This window comes from Garra rufa, chromosome 12, assembly GCF_049309525.1.
Source record: "Garra rufa chromosome 12, GarRuf1.0, whole genome shotgun sequence".
In the NCBI taxonomy this organism is placed as follows: domain Eukaryota; kingdom Metazoa; phylum Chordata; class Actinopteri; order Cypriniformes; family Cyprinidae; genus Garra; species Garra rufa.
The window spans coordinates 16,528,567-16,547,045 of NC_133372.1; the positions used below are offsets into that span (position 1 = coordinate 16,528,567).

At 35.6% G+C, this 18,479-nt stretch overlaps 1 protein-coding gene and 1 long non-coding RNA gene across 2 annotated transcripts; one reads left to right on the forward strand and one right to left on the reverse strand.

Annotated features, from left to right (window-relative positions):
- Nucleotides 1–3,766: 3,766 nt before the first annotated feature.
- On the reverse strand, nucleotides 3,767–5,321 carry LOC141346345 (uncharacterized). Its single transcript, XR_012357198.1, has 3 exons — nucleotides 5,246–5,321; nucleotides 4,052–4,126; nucleotides 3,767–3,902 (listed from the first exon to the last, which is right to left on the reverse strand). It is a non-coding gene; the product is annotated as an uncharacterized lncRNA (long non-coding RNA).
- Nucleotides 5,322–5,752: 431 nt separating this feature from the next.
- uqcrc1 (ubiquinol-cytochrome c reductase core protein 1) lies at nucleotides 5,753–18,375 on the forward strand. The gene is made up of 13 exons (XM_073851192.1): nucleotides 5,753–5,879; nucleotides 7,880–8,020; nucleotides 8,352–8,438; nucleotides 9,137–9,266; nucleotides 9,429–9,627; nucleotides 11,117–11,196; nucleotides 11,304–11,419; nucleotides 11,522–11,665; nucleotides 14,383–14,543; nucleotides 14,641–14,726; nucleotides 17,182–17,270; nucleotides 17,379–17,454; nucleotides 18,016–18,375. Exons 1-13 carry the CDS (start codon nucleotides 5,817–5,819, stop codon nucleotides 18,078–18,080), a joined length of 1,437 nt encoding a protein of 478 aa, XP_073707293.1. The 5' UTR covers nucleotides 5,753–5,816; the 3' UTR covers nucleotides 18,081–18,375.
- The last annotated feature ends 104 nt before the right edge of the window (nucleotides 18,376–18,479 follow it).

Here is an 18,479-nt window from a genome sequence, read left to right on the forward strand (position 1 = left end):
GTCGAGACCCCAATGAGGATGACGAGCATACAGATGAGCTTCCCTGAGACATTTTCCAACAGTTTTTGCAGAAATTCGTTGGTTATGCAGCAGCTGTCCAGGTGGCTGGTCTCAGACAATCTTGGAGGTGAAGATGCTGGATGTAGAGGTCCTAGGCTGGTGTGGTTACACGTAGTCTGCGGTTGTGAGGCCGGTTGGATGTACTGGCAAATTCTCTGAAACGCCTTTGGAGACGGCTTATGGTAGAGAAATGAACATTCAATTCACGGGCAACAGCTCTGGTGGACATTCCTGCAGTCAGCATGCCAATTGCACGCTCCCTCAAAACTTGCGACATCTGTGGCATTGTGCTGTGTGATAAAACTGCACATTTTAGAGTGGCCTTTAGAGTGGCATCTTGATATGCAACAGCTGTGAGGCTGCTCACTAACAGATTTAGACAGATTTGTGAACAATATTTAACAGAAATAGGTCTTTTGTGTACATAGAAAAAGTCTTAGATCTTTGAGATCAATTCATGAAAAATAGGGGTGCATTTATTAAAAACAAAAGTGTTGCATTTATAATTTTGGTCAGTGTATGTGGTTCTTGCGAGAAAGTCTGCGAGTTAATTATACAACATAAGACTGATAACAAAAACCTTACATGTGGCTAGAAAAGAGACAAAAGGCTATACACAAGAATGATGATAAGATCATACTGAACTTTAAAACTAGAATTTTTCTAAAGCGCAATGAAGAATAATACTTTTAAAACTAAAGATATATAAAACTAAAGATGGCATATAAAGAAGTGGTAGTGAGTTTTAATCCAATAGGACAAAAGCAACTGTATATCTTCTCAAGGGACAATACTATCGAAATTATGAACTTGGATATATTTTAGAGTAGTCAGGGTGCAGCTTGTATAGCAGTATAGTTTTTTTGTTCCCTGAAAATTACTCAACATACAGTACAACCATTATTGTCAAAACAGCTGGCAACAAAAGTGAGTACACCCAAAGTGAACTTGTCCAAAGTGTCAATATATTTAGTTAGCACCATTGTTATCTGGCACTGCCTTAATCATCCTGGGTATGAAATTGACCAGAGCTGCACATGTTCCTCAAGGAGTTGCTGGATGTTAGACACATGGTGCTTCTAAACCTTACGCTTGAGGATGCCCTACAGGTGCTTAATAGGGTTCAGGTATGGAGACATACTTGGCCACCCCATCACCTTCAGCTTCCTCAGCAAGGCATTTGTCATCTTGATGGTGTGTTTGTGTTAGTTTCTGGAGGGAAGGCATGATGTTCTGCTTAAGAATGTATTGTACATAATGTTTCCCTCACTCATGCAGCCCCAGACCACGATGCTGCCACCACCATGCTTGACTGTAGGCAAGACTCAATTTTCTTGGTACTCCTCACCAGAGCATCACCACACATGCTGGACACCATCTGAGCCAAGCAGGTTTATCTTAGTCTTATCAGACCACAGAACATGGTTCCAGTAATTCATGCTCTTGGACAGGTTGTCTTCAGCAAACTGTTTGCAGGCTTTCTTGTGAGCCAGCTTCAGATAAGGCTTCCTTCTGGGACGACACCTATGCAAACGACTTGTTGCAGTGTGCATTTTCAGAGGGCAGTAATTCTATACTGCTATACAATCTGCACATTGACTACTCTAAAATATCCAAGTTTCATTTCTATATTATTGTCTCTTGAGAAGATATACTAAAATGGTTGCTGAAATGTGAGGGGTGTACTCACTTTTGTAAAGGTAAATCACATTACATGACTATTCACAAGCTGTTTTACTTATGGTATAAATGCTTGGAAATAATATTTTATTGTTAAAGTCTAGTTATTATTTGTAGCATGCCAGCCACCCAATAATATTAAGGAAAAAAAATTCTAATAGCTGTGGTGCAGTAACACCGCATCTTAAGGACATTTTCGAAACGTTAATTTAAATTACATTCAAAATGTTCATTTTAGTTTATTTTATCCTTTGTTTAGATCATAATTTTAAACATTTTATAGTTAATTAAAAGTTGAAAGAGTAAAGAGTAGAAGAAAATAAAACTAGAGTATGCATAAGGGCATTCGAAAAGTAACAAAACAAAGGTGGTAAAAATGTTTATCGTAAAACATAAAAAAAAAATCTAACTTTCACAAAAAAAGGGAATTTATTACATATATATAAAAAAAACACTTCAGAGAACCCAACATATATATTCATTTGTTTTAAATAAAAGTTTCCCATATACCCAGATAGTAAGCCCCTAAAGCTATAGAGTAATCTCTATATTTTTTGTTCTGTAGTTGACTGGACTATAAAATAACAAAAAAATAAATTAAAAATCCCTGGACCCACACCCATGGGAGGCCCACAGTGATTTTACCTAAAGAGGGTCTGATGCAATAAAAACTACACACTGTAAAAAATTTAAGACCTCCCAAACTCAAAATTTTTTAGTGACTGATCACATCTAAACTTTTCAATTGGCCCAATTGGATATTCTGCTAATTGAATTTTATCAATTGTGGCAACAGTCTGTTAACATTGGCTCAATGAGAAATAATATATTGAGCCAATTGAAAAACAAATAAGTCTACCAAACTATGTTATTGGCCCAATTAAATATTTTAAACTGTGGTAGCATACATTTTTTGTTTTACCTAATTCAAAAGTGTATATTGGTAAATGTATATTGCTAAAGCAACCTTACTGAATTGTTTATTCCCTGTTATACCAAAAGAAAAGAAAATTAAATGATACATTGCCACATTTTAATCATTTTTTAATGAAATCTCCAACATAATGTGAAAATACTTTAAAATTATAAATACACAGTAAATTTTCTACAGTATAAAATGTAATAATTTATCTGAGATTACTTCAACCAATGTTCAGTGTATTACCACTGAATATTACCATTCTCACAAAAGGTATTCTGAGCTCATGAAACTGCATCTTACCTACTTAAACATTAAACGTAAAATACATTCATATATTAAAAATGTCAAAAACACCATCAAATTTAAGTACTGGGGAGATTACTTCAACCAGTGTTTACAGTAAAATTCTGTCATCAATTACCCTCATGTCATTCCATATGAGTAAAACTCTATTTTTATTTCTAATTTCTATATCAAAATTTAGATTCTATATCTTAATTTGTTTTCTGAAGATAAACAAATGTTTTTATGCGTTTGGAATTAAATGAGCATTAGTAATTAATGACAGAATTTACATTTCTGGGTTACCAATCCCTTTAAGTCCTTGCTGTACTCACGATGAGTGCATACAATAATCCAAAGAGTACAATAAATGCATTTTCTAAGTTGTCAAGCTCCACCTCCTCTTCCAGGACAACGGAGACATTCGGTCGCATTTAGTTATTCAGGGCTTTTAACAATACGGGTTGTGTCAAAGCAACTTTACAGTATTAAATTAGACAATCGTGTCAATAGTGCCAAAGTTTCTTGTTGCAGCCAACTCAGAATTGCCAAGGTCTCATCTGGTTCCCATGGTCTTGCGCCAACGGCCGTCTAGGTGAGGAGTTATTTACTGATGATCCATCTCTGGGGCTCATCTAGTTGATTTGGTCTCTGCTGACATTCAGGGCTGTAGAGCTTGTCTCTAGGTGTTGATCCACCATCTGGGCTGGGTACAGACTGGATCTGGCGGCTACTGTGACCTCGGAATAAATAAGAACAAACAGACTAATATTAATGTAGAGGCCATTCTTCTTACAAAGAAACAAGCACATCAGGTGTTATGGGAAGTGTTCCCAGTTCCAGTTGACCTAACATTCAGCACATTTGACATGGCCGTTGAGGTGCAAGTGCCACTGCTTACCATTTCAAGAAGTTCCATTTTCTTTGCAGTTGTGTGGTTCTCCAATGGCTTGGTATTCTGCAAAAACAAAGTATAAAATAGCAATGTCAATACTAAGTCTACATTAGAATTAGCAGTCTACATCCGACTCCTCACAAATTACATCTAAGAGCTAATAGTATTTGGCAATAATATGAAACAAAGATTCACTAAAGATAAATACTCACTGTGAAATTCGTAATGGTTCCTTTTCTATACCAAACGGTGCCTCTTGAGCTCAGACCTGGCAATGGTGGGTTACACTAATGGGAAAAAAAAAGTTATAGCAGAAACATATTCCTTGTGTCTCATAAATTGTATATAATCATTATAGTAAGATAAAAATAATTTAGCTTAATAAATAGTAACTTTGGGTAACTGTGAGATAGGGGTGTGTAGTATTGATAAAAAATATATCTTAATATTTTCTGGGATATAATCAAAAATGATCATTAGACGATGTCTTGCTGAGTGTGTTATTATGCTGTTATGTATCTTATGGACTTCTGTAGCATCTGAAGTGACAACGAGATGTTTTTACACATGATTAATTCAGCTCAAAGAGACATGAATGCATTAAACCTGCAGTTACACATGCAAAATAATATTTTGATATTTTAAACAAAATGTTGAATGCTGATATTTGGAATTATGTTAAACGTGAAATTAAAACCGCCAGTAGGTGTCAGTAAGTCCATGTTTATAAGTGAGTCATTGCGATTGAACCGAATCATTTAAACGGTTGATTCATTCAAGAATCAAACACCGTCATATTGCACAGAGACGCAAACCAGTGCCCTGGCTGTGTTTGGAAAGATTTTTGTTGGCGAAATGGAGTAAAAACAGGCATTATTGTCTCTAAAATGCAAGTCCTTTAATATTAACTTCTTGTTTATTGAGCTGTTGTATATAAAACCAATATCAAATTTGCAATCATGCGGCTTTTTGGCGGAAAACGTTGCACTCTTTGCGTTATACTGATTTTGAATACCTAAATATATTTTCTTCCCCTCCCCATATAATATGTGGTCAATCTACATGCATTTTAATAGACTTAATCATGCAGTGACAAAACGCACTGTAAACGCGCTTCCTCACTAGTCTAACTTAATCTTCAGCACACATAACGTTAATGTAGTCGTGCAGTGCACTCTGTCAGGCGTGTTTTATTTGTTTTTTTGCGATATACAGGATAAAGTGAAAGCCCACATTGATAAAACAAAATTATCAAAGACGAAAACGTTAACGTTATATGTCGCACACCCCTAACCTTACCCAAGAAGTAACTTAAAGGCGTGAAATGGTGAATTCACAGTTGTTCGGCAAAATACAATGTAATGTACGTGACTCATGACTTAATAAATACAAAGCTCAGTACTCACCATAACTTTAAGGATAGAAAATCCGTCTGTAAATGATGTTTTGTCGCCCTCAGCATCGTCTCAAGCTTTCTCGTTCTCCCGCTCACAGGAATTTGAATTCACTCCACCAACGGTTTCTCTCAGGCGCATGCGTATTGGCCTTTTCTGCTGCAAAGCTTGTTCAGCTAAAACAGATTTTTCACTTCTGCTTGGTAGATTGGCTGAGCACATTTTAATATGTTTGGCCAATATATATTTTTAATTTATAACTTCAGACCTTCAGCTAAAATTACTTCAATGCATTATTTTGTTTGGGGATAATTATTGGGAAGCAATAAGTTGAGTCAATATTTTTTTGTCAGTTTCCACAATTTTTCAAAAACGAAATTTTTTACAGTGCAGTAACAGCCTGGTCCCCCTACAATATCTACTGTGGGCCACCAGGGGGCCACTTTTTTATATTGAGTCCATTCAAACCTCGTCCATGCTAACAAAAGGTGGCGGTACTGAGCATTTTAGGGTTGCGAACTGACGTTAAACAAAAAGAAGAGGAAGAAGACAGTCAGCAGTGGTGGTGCACACCGTGGACAAGATGGTTCCCTCTCTGTGGCGGATCACTGGGGAAGTGAATCGAGCTCTTGCCAAAGCTAGATACGTACGTATTGTATGGCTTTGAAATGTATACCAGCGTTAGGAATTTTAAACATTACATTTAAATACACGGGTAGTAACCAGTCGATCTCCATAGTCCTGTGACTGTCATTGGCCTTGCCAATGCCGGGGAGCTAGCTGATAGCTCAGATACACTAAAGGTTAGATATCTTTCCCGTGTCTAAGAGCTTTGAGGATCAATAGACGAGCTATAAACAGTTCTGTAAGCAAGTCACTTTGTAACTCTAGAAATTGAAATATTGCCCTTAACGTTATGTGTTTCTTATTCTTTATGTTAAGGTTAAGTTAACCTGAAATTTTATCTGACAAGGTCATTGAAATCTGACGTCACTAGGAGATATAACTTAGATTATTTGTTTCACTTATACTCTGTAATTGTTGAACTAAAGTCATTAAGGGTATAATTTCGTACTGTTTGTGACATTTTCCTTTTGTTATTTATAATCAAAAACAGAAACGCTACCAGACCGAGTGCTGTCCTCTATGTAGCAACAACTACAACAAAACAGCATAAAATCTAATTTAACTAATTTGACTGTTAATAAAGAACTTTTTATATGTGAGTCAGTTCCTTACAAGAGCGTTGACAATAGGAAAAGGAAACTAAAAAAAAAAAACTAAAAAAAAAAAAATATATATATATTATAACATTACAAGTTCTCAGATATGTGGGTAGTTGACAAATAGGCAGTAAAAAATGCTTATTGTGTAAAAGACAATTTTTGAAGAAGAAATGCATATATTTATGTAGCGTGAAGTCTGATCTTTGAGAAAATATAAAGGATCACTAACTTCAATTTTTTTCATTGTTTTTATTTTTTTTATCTGTACCATGTATTTGTCCTATGGTGTGACAGCAAAATTTAAGGAAAAAACTCTTAATAATATATAAATAGCATGACAGATTTATCTTAATCTTAGACAACTGATTTTCATATAGTGTTATTTATTTAATATAAAATTATAATTAACATAGTTTCCCCCCTATGACTTGCTGACTTGTGTCATTCAAAATTACACCATTTTAAAATAAGTGATATTTATATCTACTCTATTGCAATACCCGTCTGTTTTTTTTTAAAGATATTTTGAAATTAAAACAAATCTGTGGTTCTTTTATGTGTGTCACACCATAGGACATTATGTCACACTAAAGGACAGAAATGGTAGTTATTGAAGTATTTCTATTTAATTTTGAACTTGTCAAAGGGGAAAGAAAGTTTAATTTTGATACAAATAATATCAACATGTTTTTAAACAAAATAATTTACTGTTACTGAAACTCTTATAGCCCCCCGCTGCATGTGCGGCACAGCTAAAAATGATTGATATTTAAACTATATTCTTTAAAATGTGAATGCATTTTTTTAAAACTATATGGCTCTATACTCTTTTCTTAAGGCATCATTTTGACTATTAGGATTTCCTCCCTTCTGGAGGATCCCTGTTAATTTTCTGTCTATAATTCTGTGTCCTCTCTCTTTCACTAATTTGTGAAAGAATTTGAGTGTCACATTTTAAATTTACTTTATAACAGTACAAATTCTCTGCAAAAACTTGAGAAAATAGTTTAATGTAATCATTGAATTTAAGAACACTAAAAATGATCAAAAAAGAATAAAAAGTAGTTAAATCTTATTTAATTATTTAAAATGCTTCTTAAAGAGACCTTGTCCTCTAGTGTGACATCTTTGTCCTGTGTGACAGTACAGGCGTCACAGCGAAGGACATTTTTTTATATATGCATATATAAATACATGCTGCTAAATTCTGCTTTGGTGAGCGTAAGAGACTTTAAAAATATCAAAAATATTACAAAATATCTCTGGCTACTGGGCCAATTCAAACACTTAATCTAAATCTCGTTTTATTGTCTATATCATTGCATTAGTCTGTAATTTTTGTGGCTTGCCTTTTTAAATTAATAGAAAGAAATTGCACAATATATTTATTATTTACGTCTACCATGTTTCTTTGTTTTAGCCTCTTCTGCTGTCCCTGAGACGAGGACAAGCCTCTGTGTCATATGCTCAGAGCCTGCTAGGAGCTCCAGAAACAAGGCTAACTACTCTAAGCAATGGCTTGAGGATTGCCTCTGAAGAGACCAACCAGGCCACATGCACGGTGAATAGCTGTTTTTAGGCTGTGCAAATCTTTTCTTTTTTTTTTAACAGACGTGATTTTAATTCTCATTGAGGGATTTGTAAGGTCCTCACACTTTCCAGCACTCTAATTTTGTAGCAATGAAATATTAGTATCTAAAATAATTTTTTAATTTGGTAAAAAGAAAAAAAAAAGTCAATTAAAATAATGTTTTATATATGTGTCATAAAAATAACAGGAATTGAAAAAGCCTGAACGACTGTAGTTTATTTTTTTAATTTTCAAATGTTTACCAAAAGGAAACGTACTGCTGATGTAATTCTTTGTGCTTTTCATCTGCCTGGATTTGCAGGTTGGTCTTTGGATAGGTTGTGGGAGCAGATATGAGTCTGAGAAGAATAATGGAGCTGGATTTTTCCTGGAGCACATGGCGTTTAAAGTATGCAATAAACTACTTGGTCTCATTCTCTCTAAATAAATGTTGTTACTAGGGCTGAGTATTGCTGCTAATGATAAGGCATATAAGCACTATATTATCTCCACATCATATTAGATCTTGAATGTTACCACTCAAAACTCAAATTTAACAGAAAAGCAAATTTATTGTAATGAAAAAAATTTTTTTTTTTACTAGCTTTCCCAGCATTGTGTCTCTAGCTGCTGGAAAAAGAAATAGTAGTCTTTACATTTTTAAGTGTAGCATAAATTTGTAGCATAAATTTAAAGGAATAGTTCACCCAAAGATGAAAATTATGTCATTTTACTCACTCTTCACTTGTTCCAAACCTGTATGAGTTTCTTTCTTCTGTTTAACACAAAAATATATTTTGAAGAATGTTAGTAACCAAACAGTGGCTGGTAGCAATTGACTTGCATAGTATTTTTTCGTACTATAGAAGTAAGTGGGTACCGGCAACTACTTGTTCACATAGTGGGAAATTTGAGGTCAGGTTCTGATTATGATGATAATGATTGAATTCTAGGACTTCTTAGAAGCACATTATGTGAAATGCTGAACTTGTTTATAGTAAGAAAAAATATTGTTGATAGGAATTGGTTGTAATGTGAAAACTCACTAATTTATACACTTTTTTTTTTTTTTTTTTTTTTTTAATTCCAAACACTTCTTGGATCAAGGGCACAAAGAAGCACCCACAGTCTGCTCTTGAACAGGCAGTGGAGTCTATGGGAGGTCACCTGAGTGCATACACCTCTCGGGAACATACTGCTTACTACATGAAGACCCTTGCTAAAGACTTGCCTAAAGGTTAGAGAACAAACAAATAAGCTGTTCAAATAGGCTAAGGCAGTATCTGCATCTAGATGAGCTCTAGAATGGAGTATGTCATGTTGGCAAAGATCATGTAGTGTTTCTCTGAATAATCTGGAAGTGTTACTCTTTCTTATTAATGTCATCTCTTTATTGTAGCGGTGGAGCTCTTGGCAGAAGTAGTGCAGAGCTCATCTTTGAGTGAGGCTGATATAGAGCAGCAGAGGAGTGTGGTGCTAAGAGAGCTTGAAGAGGTGCAAGGTAGCTTGCAGGATGTTTGTCTGGATTTGCTCCATGCTACTGCTTTCCAGGGTACTCCTCTGGGCCACAGTGTTCTTGGTCCCTCTTCCAATGCCAGGTACACACAGTTTCAAGTAGGGATGCACCGAAATGAAAATTCTTGGCCGAAACTGAAAACCGAAAAAGAGGAAACCAAGGCCGAAAACCGAAACACTGAAAGAATTATGCCAATTATTAGTACCATTGCATTTATGGCTATGACTGTGTACTAATCTTACTAAAATCAAGGCATTGCAATTGCATAAATTAATATTAAAGTTTCAAAGAATAAATCAATTATATTAATTTAAACAATTATTATCAATCAAGTATTATATTACTTAAATAACATATACATATATTTTACTGCCTTTGTTTAAATTGTTTAATAGTTTAAATTTTTACAACACATTATCTTGTGGATCCATCAGTTCACATTACAACTCTATGTGTTTCTCTTCCAGCAGGAGCTGTCAGAATGGTAGTATACAAAGCAGCGCAGCAAATGACTTTGAAACATGCAGCGCTCATATTTATTCAATGGATAGCCTTTTGAAGTTTCATCGCAATTCTTGTCTTTCAGTCCCCACATTTAAGACCACCTGAAGTCATAATTAAGACTTTCTTAACCCCTAATAACACTGCAGTCATCAATGAAAAATTAAGAGCTTTATTTCAAGAACCGACTTTCAAAAACAAACCTTACACAAAATACGTTTATTTTTATTTTTTTCCCACCATGTTCAGGGCACAAGAAAAATATTAGGGAACTAAATTAATGTCAGCATATGAAGTATAATCGTCTCTGAGAAAATGCACGTCAGATGCTGAAATCACTGTCAGTTTTTACTTTCACTTTAACATTGCGCAGTTTTCCTGTTGCTTGTGTGCTATCCATTGGCTCACCTCCATAGTTTAAAACATAAATATTCATAAAAATACAGTATATAGAAAAGACATATCTTTAAAATACTGCGACGTAACACTAACGTAAAGCCATTGTTTTTTCACTCACTGAAAGCTACATCTGTCTGTCTTGCTCTCATCACTGCGCGCACGACTGCAGACACACCCCCTCTTGAACTTTCGGCATTCAAGTTTTGCAAATGGCCATCCGTGGGTCTTTCTCAGATATACTGAAATGCGTCCACACCACAGACTTGTTGCTTCAGACAAGCACGTACAGGCTGCGGTCTCTGTTTGTGTCAACATGCTGTTTCGGCCGTGTTGTTTCGGTGATAAAAGTCTTTCGTCCGAAAAACGAAAATGCACTTTTGGGCCATTTTCGGCCGAAAATTTTCGGTGGCCGAATATTCGGTGCATCCCTAGTTTCAAGATAATGTATTTCATATGTTTCATGTCCTTGCACTGTGGATATGCTGATGTTTTGGAATACATAAATGCAGAAATAAATGAAAATGTGAATATAAACAGAACTTTCAAAATTTGATATCAGATTGGATTAATTCTCATTGATGAAAATTAGTGTAAATATAAACATACCTAATGAAACCTGTTCCTAAAAAAAAAATATATATATATTTTTTTTTGCTTTTTGTGTTTTCAAGGACACTAACTCGTAATGATTTAGTGGAATACATCAGTAGCCATTATAAAGCTCCTCGCATGGTCCTGGCTACAGCTGGAGGTACTACTCTGAACAGTTATCAAACTTGTCATACAATATTGTTTTAAAAGAAAACCCACACAAAGCTGAGTTGATTGCTTAAACACTCTCTCACTGTTCTGCTGCAGGAGTAAACCATGATGAGCTTGTGACTCTGGCTAAGCAGCATTTCAGTGGCCTTTCTTTTGAATATGAAATGGATGCTGTACCTGTTCTGTCCCCGTGCCGTTTCACTGGGAGTGAGGTAGCTTATGAATTGCATATGTGCATGAAAGGGTCTCAGTATCTTGCAGTTACTTGACTGATTGATTGACTATATGTTGGTCTGATCTTCTCTTGCTTTCAGATTCGTATGCGTGATGATGCAATCCCCCTAGCACATGTTGCTATTGCTGTAGAGGGAGCTGGAGCTGCAAGCCCTGATATTGTGCCACTCATGGTTGCCAATTCCATCATTGGTAGCTATGACATCACATTTGGGGGTGGCAAGGTTAGTTTATAACTTCGTAAAATTGTTATCTCTTAAATGTTTGGTGTGTTTGAAGTAGAAATAGAAACAGGTACCTTGCGATCTTATTAGATTCAGGGATTCTTGAAGGCTCTTGCCATAGTCTTTGGCAATTAAGATGGCTCTGGAAAAATTGAGTATAAAGGTTTTACCTAAGTTCTGTCCTAAAATGCACAACAGGCTTTGTGCTTTGTTTCATTTCTTGGAAGTATAAATGTACGAAGTTGGATATTATAATCAAATATGAGAATTTCATTCTGGCTTAAACATCGGTCATTGTTAAAACAGTCAGTGTGTTAATCTGTTTATAATGTACAGTATAAAAACCTTGTTTTTAAAAGAAAAATAGGGAAAACCATAGTACACATTAAATATGGTAATGATATGCTCTGCATTCTTACACTGATTAATTGTTTTCTGTTGATGCAAACAAAGCTTTGCTAAACATGACTTGTAAACACTACTCCCCATTCAGCATTCTAACAGCATCATGTTTTATATAGATGCAACTGGTAACTCAACTGGTACTGTTATAGCGCTGTATCCAGTAGCTTTGTTAACAGTATATACTTTTGTCATAGACTAAGTTAATAATATGAGATTTCGGAAATATAAAAGTTGAATAGGGCCATCCCTGCTAGTTATACAACAAGCATATTAGTGTCATGCGTTTATTTATTTATTTATTTTTTAATTCGTAGATCAATCTTCGTCGTTGCTGTTTTCTTTCCAATAACCACAATAAGCTTTGAGCTTCCAAAATTCTGATTTGATGCTTTTTAATGTGAAACGACAGATTGCTGTTGCCACCTCGGTTCAAGAGGTAGTGTGGAGCACACGTGAAATGTCTTTACTAATGTTATAGCAAGAAATAAACATAAATGAACATCAAAATGTATAAGGAAAGAAACAGTACAATGCAACTGTACTAATGTATCATGTCACGTAATAATCACTCAGTGTTTCTAAGTCTTAGTTCATCTTAGTGATTAAATCTTTGAGTTTCTATGATAGCCACTGTTGATAGTATCATTTACAATTAGTGATGCTCCGATCGATTGGCAACCGATCTGGATCGGCCGATTTGGGCTAAAAATAGCTTGATCGGCGAACCCCAAAAGCGCCGATCAAAAAAGCCGATCACTTGACGTAAATTACTCGAGCAAATTTTTCACACGTGCATGCACGGCGCCTAGGTAAACAACAGCAGAGCGGAGCTTACCAGTGGCAACATGAGTACTAAATTCTTTATTATTTTTGTAAGGGTAGTCTTGTTATTGGGCATGTGACTAAGTTGTGCGTGTACAGAGCGCTGTCTGTAGTTTTGCCGGAGAAGTTAAAGTATACTTTCGGTTTCATTCTGAGTGGTGAATGTGCGTGCTTGAATGTAAATGAATGTATTTCTATACCCGTCATATTGCAATAATGTTACCGCTGTATGTCTGATTGTTGTCATCAGTTCATGTTGTAGTTCAGTCCATATAGAATGAGGAGAAACGGTGCACGTGTAATTCACGTGCGTATGTTTAGTGCCATTTTATCGCATCGTAATTCTAATGAACGCATATAGATGTTACTGAAGTGAATGTTTATGTTTCCTATATACAGACAGATTCTGATATATCATATTTAATTCAGACTAAACCAAATTTTACTACCTTTATCCTAATGACTGCAATGCTGGATAATATATAATCCTTACATCATCTTAAAAAGCAGCTACAAATAACAAGCAAAGAACATTTACAATATCAAAGAACATAGCCTAGTCTAGTGCGAGGTGCACTTTAATATGAATAAATCTCTTCCCCATGCGGCGCGTTAAGGCGACGTGGCCACTCTGCGTGTGTTTATATCACAACAAGTTTCTGAAGCATCCTAGAACCGACTCTCTGCACTGCATCGCTAAAGTTAGGCGCCTTTTTCACGGATAATAATAATAACCGTCTTGCTATCGTCAAACCCTGGTGAAAAAAACAGCATATCCTGCTTAGGTATGTTTTGGTGCTGGGATGCTGGTTTTAGCTGGTTTATGCTGGTCCTTTGCTGGTTCATGCTGGTTCTTTGGCTGGTCAATGCTGGTCCTTGACCAGCAACATGACCAGCATTAACCAGCAAAGGACCACCATAAACCAGCATCCCAGCACCAAAACATACCTAAGCAGCATATGCTGTTTTTTTTTTCAGCAGGGAAGGCATCAGCAACTGGCGATATCTCTAACTATTGTCGATACACGATACTATCGTCTCCAACCCTAACTTTGTGGTTCTTCAAGATCTTGACTGTAGCCTATTTCTAGAGTTTTTTTATTTATTTTTTATGTAGTTAATTTAGAGTTAGTTTCATTTCTACAAATGGTGCAAACTCTGCTAGATTACAGATCAAAGATTCCCATTCCCCTGCCATTCTGTGATCGGCAGTGATCGGCAATCGGCAGATCATGATCTTGGTGATCGGTAATCGGTGATCGGCCCCAAAAATGCTGATCGGAGCATCTCTATTTAGAATATGTTTTTTCCTACCGTTCCTATGAGTATAAACATACATACTGCCCTGCACACACATACATAGTTTTTGGAATAAGTTTAATTTGTAAATTAGCTGAGGATAATAGAAATTGTAATGTAATTTATTAAATAAAATGGTGGTTGCTTAAGGGTGATGAAATAATGCTACTTTTTTTGTATGTTGTATATAGCACTTAAGCAGTCGCCTGGCTCGCCTGGCTGCAGAGCTGAACCTGTGTCACAGTTTCCAGGCTTTCCACTCTTCATACAGTGACACCGGACTGCTGGGTATTTATTTTGTTACAGACAAACATAAAATAGAGGACATGATGCATTGGGCTCAGAATGCCTGGTAAGTTCAGCTATAACATACAAAGAAGATAGGATTGTCATCTGATGTTTTGTAGTTGTATTTGAGATGATGAATATATGTGCTCCTGATGTTTCAGGATGAATTTGTGCACCACAGTGACTGAGAGTGATGTGGCTCGAGCCAAGAATGCTTTAAAGGCTAGCTTAGTGGGACAGCTCAATGGTAATAAACTCAAACATACTCACTCTTATACACGGTCTATACCTTCTCTCTCTTTGCATCAAAACATAGTGATAATCATAGTAAAGAAATCATAGATTTTTCACATTTTCACTGGAATTGGTGTAGCCAGTTAACAATATATATTTTTGTCTTAGAATAAGTTAATGATACAAGGTACAGATATAGATCTGTCGGAATTTAAAGTGTTATTGAGCCATCCCTACTAGTTATACAACAAGCACATTAGTTTAATTAAAGCTACAGCAGGTAATGTATGTTTTTAACTAGGGCTGCAACTAACGATTATTTTAATAATCGATTAATCTGTCGATTATTTTTTCGATTAATCGATGAATCGGATAAAAAAACAAACAAAAAAAAAACAAGGGATTTACAACCCTTTATTCAAAAACAGAACTAAAATCTTTAGAAAGTGCACAAACATGTTGCTCCTTGAACTGTTATAATAATAATAATAATAAAATAAAAATGGACTAACACAAAAAACATACACATGTATGCTTTACATCTGCCAAATATATAGACTAAATAAACTAAAAATACTATCCGTCAAGACAGCGGCCTGCTGTGGTGTACATGCTGCATTTCCCATCAAGAAGCCTCTCAAATTAAATTCCTCAGTGCGCATTAAAAAAGTCATGTGACTTTGCACGCTGGAACGGGATAACTTGACTAACTTTCTGCTACATTCATTCTGCCATGGCGGTGTTTAGTGTCCTGCCATCAGCAGCGACCAGCTGGAAGAGTTCCGCATTCAAATGCACGCAAAACTGGCCTCAAAGCCCCAGCAAAAGTAATTACCATGAATGTGTCAAGGCAAAAAATTAAGAAAATATTCGAATTACTTATTAATAAACTAGTATTTTCTGATTCAGTGTTGCAAAGATGAAATTGACGATCCTGCCATCTGCTCATTAATGCCTAATGCATCTTTATGGATTAGCTAATGAAAGAGTTTTGTTTTCGATTTTAATTATTTCGTTTTATAGTAAAATAATAATTTAAAGCTTTCTATAGATATTGTGTTTGTGAGGCAATTACCTGGGTTTCGGTTAATTATTGTGAAGCGCTCCTGTTTAAACCAAAGATATCAAGCGTATTCTGTTTGTTTTCTTTAAGAGCACATTTTGTTAATACTGTGAGTACACAAACTAAGGTAGACCCTTTACAGTTCCGGCCCGGGTGGTATATTACTCTTACCTTTATGAGCAAAAAAGAAATTCCACATTGCACTGGCGTCTCCATGTCCTGCAAAGCGCGCTTCTCTCCGCACAAACTTTGGAATTATCTTGATTGAATGATATATTAAATATATTATTTCTTTGATTTATTTTAGCGTTTTTAGGCTGCTTGTTCGCTGACTGAAGTGTAGGCTATATATAAAAAAACAACGTGCCACCGTCACAGCCCTATTCAAAACTGAGACGATTTCACCTCAGCAGAGGTCCTCTTTCTCCTTACGGTTGTGGTATGTTTTCGACACATTATACAGACAGACAGTGTTACAAAAACTATAGAAGTAGTTTTCTCCATCTCCACTATCCAACGACCCGTACAGCAGCTGTTTTGCGATTGAGCATTGGCTGCTGTGAAAGTAGGCTAGCCAAAGTAGACTTAAATATCAAACATGTTTGATATAAATCGGGGCAGCATATATATATAATGTAGAAAAGGTGCTTTATGCTCAAATGTTCCAGTTTTGCGCATAAGTTAAATTCGCATTTTTGGATGGAAACACAGCTTATGAGGTGCCGAACTCTGCTGGCATCAGTGCGGGAGAGAGACGGAATGTGTCCACTCCGCTCAAATTTTTTTTTAATATATATAATAACAACCAAATGTCTCTGCGTCACGCGACACAACGAATCGATTATGAAATTCGTTGCCAACTCTTTTAGTAATCGATTTTTATCGATTTTATCGATTCGTTGTTGCAGCCCTATTTTTAACAAAGTTAGCATCTCATGTTGCTCTTTGAGGATAATTTCAAAATCGAATCTACATTGTATTTGAACTGGTTTGATTGCGATTATATGATGTAAGTAAAAATATTTTTATAAATAAGCAATTGCTTATTACTACTCGACACATAGTCTTTAAAACAGAATATTTCCAGCAGATGATCGTCATTAAAAAAAACCCCAAATACATCGTAACACAGAGCTTCATAGTACAAAGTGACTTATTTTTGCTAAATGCAGCTTCTTTTTTTTGGTTACATACCAACTAATTTTAAGAGATAGTGGAGAAAAATATATTTTAGGATAATTTAATTGTATGTGGTGCAATAGTACATAAACTGCAGATATATTGTGCATCTCTACTTTAAACTGTAGCAACAGTAGAGTTTGTAAGACATTGCTGTAATATTGACTTAATATCAATCAGACTGAATTGGCTGCTTCCATAACATGTTTCTTCTTTTTGTCCTCAGGAACTACACCTGTTTGTGATGACATTGGCAGGCACATACTAAATTATGGTCGCCGCATCCCATTGGCAGAGTGGGATGCCAGAATTGAGGTAAATTGTTCATATTAGGAAGCCCACAGTGGCTGAGTGACTGCATTGTTTAAGATGACATTTAGTTTAATTTTAAGAATACCTTTTCACTTGTTTGTCTCTTACTAGGCTGTGACTCCCAAGACCGTCCGGGATGTTTGCTCTAAATACATCTATGATAAATGCCCAGCTGTGTCTGCAGTTGGTGAGTCAGTTTATTTTTGTCTTGAATATGCATTTTTTGTTTGTAATTCTGTGTTGGAGTAATTTATATTAGCATGACACATAATTAAGGAATTTAACTAGAAACCAGTGATATGCCCAATATTATGTTATTTTCTTCATTCAAGCCAAGGTTGTTTGTCACAAACATGAAATGTCATACATTGCTTAAGCTGTAGAGCTCACTTTAGCTTTGGATGACTGTATAGGCAGTGGTTTTACCATCTGCTCTCATAATTACTTAACCTTTTTTTTGTTCTGAAATTGATTGCAAATCAAATATCTATGAATCGGTGATTAATCATTAACACACCTAATATGACACCTAATATTAAATATAATACCTTATATTTACTGGATCTAGCTGCAAATTATTTACAGAGACATTGGGTACCATAATTAATTCTCGTATCGGACTTTAATAGAAGAAAAAATTTCCTGGAAATTGATAGACATCTATCCAAATGATGTGGTACTGAAATTGGATTAGGAATTCTGAAATGTCACTGGCATTAACATCTAATTTGTTTTTTCTTTTATGCAGGTCCAGTAGAGCAGCTGCCAGATTATAACAGAATGAGAAGTGCTATGTACTGGCTCCGATTTTAAATGCTCCTTGGCCTGTTAGCTCTCACTGATGTGATTTCTCTCTTTGCATCTTTAGTCCTCATCATTTTCGTACCCTTATCTTGTATGAATCTGATGAGTAGCATATTTGCCCATTTGTTATCTTAGCCATCTCTCTCCAAGCTCACATTAAGAGAGAGGGGATAATTTGGTGCATTTACATCTAAAATGTCAGACATGGCACAGAGCTATTTATGAATACGTGATGTTTTGTTTCTGTCCATTTTGTATATAACAATAGCTCTCATTCCGACCTTAAATAAAACTGTCACATCAAGTTTTTGTTTGTTTTGCTTGCTTCAGAAAAAAAAAAACCATTCAGTTTCACTGGTAAACATTCAGTTAACTTACTTGTGGGTTAAGAAGACAATGGGAAGAAAT

Excerpts from the sequence above, each read along its gene's own strand:
- uqcrc1 (XM_073851192.1), top strand. The coding sequence starts at position 5,817 with ATGGTTCCCTCTCTGTGGCGGATCACTGGGGAAGTGAATCGAGCTCTT. Across the intron at positions 8,439-9,136 it reads TGGAGCACATGGCGTTTAAA|GGCACAAAGAAGCACCCACA; the intron begins GTATGCAATAAA and ends TCTTGGATCAAG. Across the intron at positions 9,628-11,116 it reads GGTCCCTCTTCCAATGCCAG|GACACTAACTCGTAATGATT; the intron begins GTACACACAGTT and ends TGTGTTTTCAAG.